Source organism: Falco biarmicus, chromosome 3 (assembly GCF_023638135.1).
Source record: "Falco biarmicus isolate bFalBia1 chromosome 3, bFalBia1.pri, whole genome shotgun sequence".
Classification (NCBI taxonomy): Eukaryota; Metazoa; Chordata; class Aves; order Falconiformes; family Falconidae; genus Falco; species Falco biarmicus.
In genome coordinates this window covers 115939356-115945968 of record NC_079290.1, presented here as the reverse complement: position 1 = coordinate 115945968, position 6613 = coordinate 115939356, and the positions used below count along the sequence as shown (strand labels likewise).

At 49.9% G+C, this 6613-nt stretch overlaps 1 protein-coding gene across 2 annotated transcripts in view; it reads right to left on the bottom strand.

Annotated features, from left to right (window-relative positions):
- Positions 1 to 565: 565 nt before the first annotated feature.
- The window catches only part of RUNX3 (RUNX family transcription factor 3), a 60469-nt gene continuing 54421 nt past the window's right edge, over positions 566 to 6613 (bottom strand). For both annotated transcript variants that reach the window (XM_056332637.1, XM_056332635.1), the window contains one exon: positions 566 to 4236. In XM_056332637.1, coding sequence (XP_056188612.1) covers positions 3713 to 4236 — 524 coding nt within the window. In that variant the 3' untranslated portion in view covers positions 566 to 3712. The remainder of the gene's footprint in view (positions 4237 to 6613) is intronic.

The following is a 6613-nucleotide window of genomic DNA, read 5'->3' as shown; positions in this document are numbered from 1 at the left end:
GGCGCTATTGTAGGCTGGGCTATTTTTTTTTTAATTTATTTTTATTTTATTTTCTGCTTTTCAGCTGTCATTTGGGTTCTGGAGGCGAGTGGTGAGTGCTAAGGGGTTTGGGCTCGCACCAGCTGGGAATTTGGGTCCTGTTTAATATTTGTCTCAGAGCTTTTGTGTCTCGGGAAGCAGCGCAGCGATGACAGGAGGCGGTCGGGGTGTCGGATGCTTGGCTGGGGATGCAGGGATCACCTTGCCAGGTCTAGCCCAGAGCAGCGTTTGTGGCTCAGACTCACCCTGCCACCCTTGGAGAAGCCTAAAGAGGTTTTCTCAGAGCCTGGGTTGTGCGTCTCCATCGTCTCCCTGCATCCCACTGCCTGCCGTCCTCCCCAGACACCCCCGCAATGCCTGCTCAGGCCAAACTGTGGGCGAGAGCAGCTGTGAGCTCCCCCACACACGGGGTGAAGGCACCGGGATGAGCCCCTGGTGAAGGAGCAGCGTGATGAATCTTCTCATGTACCAGGGCACAGACCTGCTCCCCCCCCCGGCGAGAAGTGAGCAGGCGGGAGGCACCAGACAGACTTGTAACCGTATGTTTATTATTCCACATGGAAAGTCATTAAAATGATTACACGGAGGCCTGACGATATAATCACGTACATTGGATAAGAACATCGACACCGATAAGAGAAAAGCAGAACTGACCACTTTGCTGTGGCTTCGTACCAACACGACTTCCAGCCGCTCACCAGGGAGCCCGACTCTGTTCTCACTGAAGCCAGCGCAGCAGAGACCCCTCCAGTGAGAGCTTCTTCCAATGACTTCAACAGGAGCAGACCCTCCTCTTCCTCTCCCTCCCTCCCCGCCTCCCCCCTCCCCAGTGACAAGTGCTACAGGTTAAAAAGATGGGCTACATATTAAATATAGGGCATTACCTTCAAGTAGGGCTGGTATATTACACAAATAACCACATTATTTGGTATCACTAGCATTTTTTTTTAATGTCCATCATCAGACACCATTAAAAAATCAACAACTTTAGCCTTCTTTATCTACAAAGATCTTTGTTCTCACCTCCTTGGTTGTTTGTTGTTATTTTACCCTGCACATACAAGTATTAGAAGCATTATTAAGAATCGGATCCTTCAACACATTTAAGAATTATATTATTATAACAAATAAGACCAAAAATTAGATTTTATAGTTAAATATTCTGTGAGCCAGACAAAGGGGTTTTACTGTACAAGCGATTGTGCATTTTTTAAAAAAAGCAAATTATAGTGCAAAGCAAAAAACGTTGGCCTGTCTCGTGACCATTTGCATACAATAGAGGTGCATATATTTACACCTTCACATGACAATATGTCATAAAAATAACATCGTTGCCATTCTTTTTATTATTATTTTTTTAAAATTCACTACAAACAGTCTTAAATTAACCTAGTACTACGAATGCCTTGTCTTCTTTGTGCTTTCAATCAGTGGCGCGATCGGATGATAAACGTAAATGCATCAAAACACAGGCTGCCGTGGTCCAGTTTCTACAGCTGGCAAGCACCAGAGAGGTGCTCGCTGTTGCTAAGGCAAGTAAAGATTGCAGTTTTGCTGGGGTAGGGCTTTTTTTTTTATTTATTATTATTATTATTATTTAAAAGAGTTGTTCTTCTCGTTGCTTATGTAACTCATGAGTGGTCATTGCAGCTTTCCAACTAAAGCCAGGATGTCTTGCTCCAGTCTTGACGTGGTAGTGCAATTACAACGCTCTGTACCTCAACCGAGTGCTGACAAGCTGCCAACTGAGATTTGGTGATAGGCGGCGCGGCTGTGATGGTGTAACTTAGACAGAGGGGCCGGGAGAGCAGCTGTGGGGGTTCCATTTCCTTATGCTCATAAAAAAAAAAAAAAAAAAAAAAAAAAAAAAGAGAAAAAGAAAAAAGGTTTGGTTACTGGTGGCACTGGGGGCTGGGGACCGTCCGCATCCCCTTGCTGCAGGGCAGGCTCCAGAAGGCAGTGAGTACTGCAGTTACACGCTCCCCGCAGACCTGCCCATGCACCCTCAGCCCTGCCAGCACAAGGAATCCCGAATCCAGCCCGAATTCCCACGCCAGCAGAAAGCACAGCCGGCTTGCGGGAGGCGACGTAACCCTGCAGCGTGTGTCAGAGCCAGGCGGCTAACCCAGCCTCGGGGGAGCCCCTGCGCCTCTCCTGCTGCCTGCGAGCTCCCGGCACGGTCCCGCTCAGGTTGCAACCTCTTTGGTATCAGCTATGAGGGCGTGTGGTGCCTGGGAGACCCGGTTCCTCCAAATGCCACATGATGCAACTGGCTACCGATGGGTTGGCAGGACCTTGAGTGCCCCTTCTTCAGCTTAGTCATCTACAGCAAGATACCCATGCTCTGGGTCACTTAGGGGAAAGGAAAGGGGGTGAGGGGCCAGAAAAGGCTAGATAACATTGCTTCACCATATTCCCACCACCAAGGGACTGAGTAGAAATTGCTCCTTTCTCCAAATCTCAGTTAGAGCTTTCAGTATGAACTGACAAGTGTAAGTCGTTTCTTAGTAAAAAAAAAAAAAAAGTCATCGTGTCAATCCACTCTGGGCGAAAACATGGGAAAGAATCAGAAATATGATGCTTTGCCACCAGCTGCGTGTGTTGCCACTCAGAGAGGATGAATGGAAGAACCAGAGAGCGGTGGCAGGGTCATGCCAAAGGCTCCCGAGTCCCTTTTGCAGCTAACGCGCTTGGAAGTGCATCTTGGATTGTCCTGAACGCCGCCTTCACTTCAGCCACCATCACTGAGATTTGCTAAGAGGAGCAAAGAATTGAATGGTGAGGTCAGGACAAAAGAGCAAACAAAACAAAACAAAACACGTCTCATAAAAAGTACATCTCATATGTAAACATACAGGAAAGGGGGATCTGTCAGGCACAGGATCAACCACGTTACTGTTTTAAAAATGACGACAATGACAAAAATGAAGAATACAACCTCTGTCGTCAACAACAAATAACAATAATCACATCACAGCTCTTGTTCACATGGCTGATGCCGGCTGAGCCACGAGGAGCACGCAGCCCCCGCGCGTGCCCGAGTCCCCGCGGTTGTGCTGTAAACCAGACTCTCACGTGCCGCATGTGGCTCTGGCGTCGTCCCGGAGCTCTTTGGTGGTCAGGGACCCTACACTGGTGGGGAGGGAAGGAGACGAGACAATGGGGTTTTTTTTCTTTTTTTTTTTTTCCTTTTTTTTCTAAGTTCAGCCTTCCTGCATTGACAGAGAGGTGGCTTGGACAACTCCCTGGTCTTTTCTCTTCTCTGAAACATTTTGCAGAAGAAGGGTGAGGTTTTTGTAACGTTTGAATGCTTTGTGTGAGGAAGAGGAGTGAGATGACTGAGAAGTGTTCTGTAAGAAACAAACATCTGATTCCACTCGTCCTTTTGTTTTTCCCTATGTACAATCCACATACTTAAAAATGTACAAAAGGAACCACATCAAGCGACAAATTCAAGCCTCGTGGATGTTCATCTTGAAATGTAACGTAGGTCCTGGTCCGTCTTCGCTTGATGTTTGCCCACACTTGCATGCAGAAGATCCTGGTTTGCTTTGGTTTGGGAGACTTTGGTTTACCTTTTCCCTAGGCATCATTTTGCTTTATTCACTACGAAAAGGAGTAACGTAACAGTGGCTGATTAAGTTAAAGATACTGGTGCCCCTTTGAGTTCCTCCTAGTAGGGTCTCCAGACCGACTCATCCATTCTCCCAGTAGTCGTCATGGTCGTCGGCGAGTTACTGTGGCTCCCGTCTGCATCCACCCCGTCGTTCTGATTGCCCAGGTTGGGATTCATTAAGTTGTTCCCCGCTGAGGCACTTGTACAAGAAGAGAGCATCCGGGTGGGCGAGCGCTCGCCACCCGCCACCATGGAGAATTGGTAGGAGCCCGAAGACGTGCCATAGTACAAATGGTAGGGAGAGGGGTTGGCCTGGAAGGGTCCACTTTGGTTTTGCGTGGAGCCGGGGTAAGGGGGTGGCAGGTAAGTGTGGTGGAAGCGCGTCGTGGTGGGCATGCTGGTCATGCTGATGCCCCCGATGCCCGTGGCGGAGGGTGTCGCGGTGTAAGGGAAGGCAGCGGACATGGCACCGGGGTAATGCATCCGCGGGTCGGAGAACCTGGTCTCGGTGAGAGCTGGCAGCGTCGGGAAGGAGCGATCGAACTGCCGGGGGTCAGAGAAGGGGCTCAGATCTGACGTGCCTGTGGGGTGGAGGAAGAAAGTGGGTGGTTAGAGCTCTATCCTTGAGGCTTGGCGAGTTTGTCACATAGCCTGGGCCATCCCCTGCCCAAAGAATTAAAGTCAGAGGGTAAAGCATCTCTTGATCTGCCAAGGAAGAGAGCTGGGGAACTTAAATACAAAAATCCTAAACCCATTTGTTTAAGTTGGTCCCATTTCCTGTTCTAAAATTTGTTGTTTCCTATCCAAGAAGGGACATGACTAAGCTGACTTCTCTAGGGGTCTATTAATCTCTGGCAGATTAAAAAAACACACCCCATAAACACAGAAAAAAAATGTTTAGCCATTACATCAGCTGTGTAGTAAATAAATGGATGCAGGCCCCAGACGGCCGGTCCCTGGGATAGTCGGTGGTGTATATACACACACACGGAGACAGAGAGGAAAAGCTGGAGTCCAGACCAGCCTGCTAAGCCTTCTTGTGGGTGGCCTGCTCATGCTGATACCATCAGGGGATGGAGCTGATAAACACACGGCTGAAAACTCCCAAGCTAGGAGCCACAATATCCCTCTGCTTGATTTCTCTGTGTATTTTTCTCCTTCCAAGAGGATAAAGAGAGTGAGAAATCCAGGCTTTCTTCTGCTGGGGGAAGGGAGGCTTGGGTCAGCATGGTGGGGATGTTACCCAGCTCCCTCGAATGCTGGAGCCCCCCAGTGCCTTTTCTTGGGGGGGAGGGGGTGGTGTCTAAACCCACAGGGGGTTGCAGCCAGCTTGTAACTGCAGAGGGATCTCTGCCCGGCGCTGCCGAACCCCAACGTCCTGCAGAAAGCCCAGGTTAGAGATAAGAATCCACACCAGCAGATCCTTTGAGGACCTCAGGGCTTTTCAATAGCTCTCTCAGCTGTCCTGAGGCTGGTGCCGTTGCCTTACAGAGCCCAGCACACCTCTGGCCTGGGCACATCAGAGATGGAGAGGAATGAGTTTTGCTCTCCAAGGAGAGATACAAAACCTCTGTTCTTGAGACCTCAGCCCCACATCAAGCTCTGGTGCTGGTTATGCTGGAGGGCACGGCTAGAAACACTGTGACTGCGCCTTTCTCAGCCTTTTAACACCCCTCATGAGATAGATGTCTCTAGAAACAACAGTTCTAGATCAAAGTGCCTGGCTGGGGGACCAAGCTCAAAGCCTTGGCCAGCTGGAGGTGGCTCCTCACCCTTTCCGTTTACTCCCAAGACCTTTATTGTTCCCTTGTCAGGAGCAGGGGGATTGCACCCTTCTGCTTTGGTGGTGGGATGCCACCTGGCCTCAGTGACTTCTTTTTGTCACATCGGCTGGATTTTGAATCGACTCAGAGCAAGAAAATGTGTGAGGTGAGTGTGATAAACACTTGGGGCTTTTTAGATAAAAACTAAAAGCTTGTTGCTTTTAGATATGCACATATATATATATACGGACACACTCATTTGATTGTATATTTGCTATGCGTGCACAGGGATGTGTGTTTTATATATATTTATTATGATGAAGCATTTTTTAACATCTCAGGGCGGGTGTTCCAGGCCTTACAGCGTTTCCCCAGGAAAAAATACTTGAGCTAATCCCTTCCAGCTAACTAGTGGCAAGGGCATGCTCTGGAGGAGCAGATAGGGAGGGGGTTTGATCTGAACCCTCTTTCTCATCCCAGGTGAGTCCTGCAGCCATCAGCCGCTGGAAGGAGAAGGGCAGGGGAGGCTCCTCCCTCCCCTCCAGCCATTTTGCGGGCAATCGGCAGCGCCTGCCTTCCCACGCAGGCTCCACGGAGGAGAAAGGTGGGGGAGCACCTGGTTTGTGAACGTGGCTGCGGCTTTGGTGCGAGATAAGAGAGGAGCTGCTCAAAGCCGTCACGAACCACACTGCTCTGCACACACCCGGGGCTGGATGCAGCCGAGCCCAGCGTGGAAGCGGCTGCCGGGCCACAGGGCCTTCCCGGTTGCATGCTGTGCAAAGGGGTAGCGTGCTTGGGTTGGCTAGAAAGCACAGCGCTGTGAAAAATGCTCACAACTGACCAAGCCAACCTGATTTCGCACTGCAACCTGCCAGCAGGACGCTCTGCCCCATCCCAAAGCCACGCTACTGCAAAAGCAGCACCACAACTCCAAACCACAGCATCACAGGCGCTGTGAGCTGAGGTCTGGAGACCAGCTCTGCAAGCAGCAGCTTGACCAGAGCCTGTAGTTTTAGCAATCCAGCAGCATCACAGCATAAGGTAGGATCATGGGACAAAAATCCTGGCTGACCCTGGACTGGAGAGGAACAGTGCTATTTTCTGAATGCCTCCTCCTTACACGCACGCAGCCCTGCCACTGCAGCCCCAGCAGCTGGACTGTTTTGCCATACACTGAGAGAAAGCAGTCTTGAAT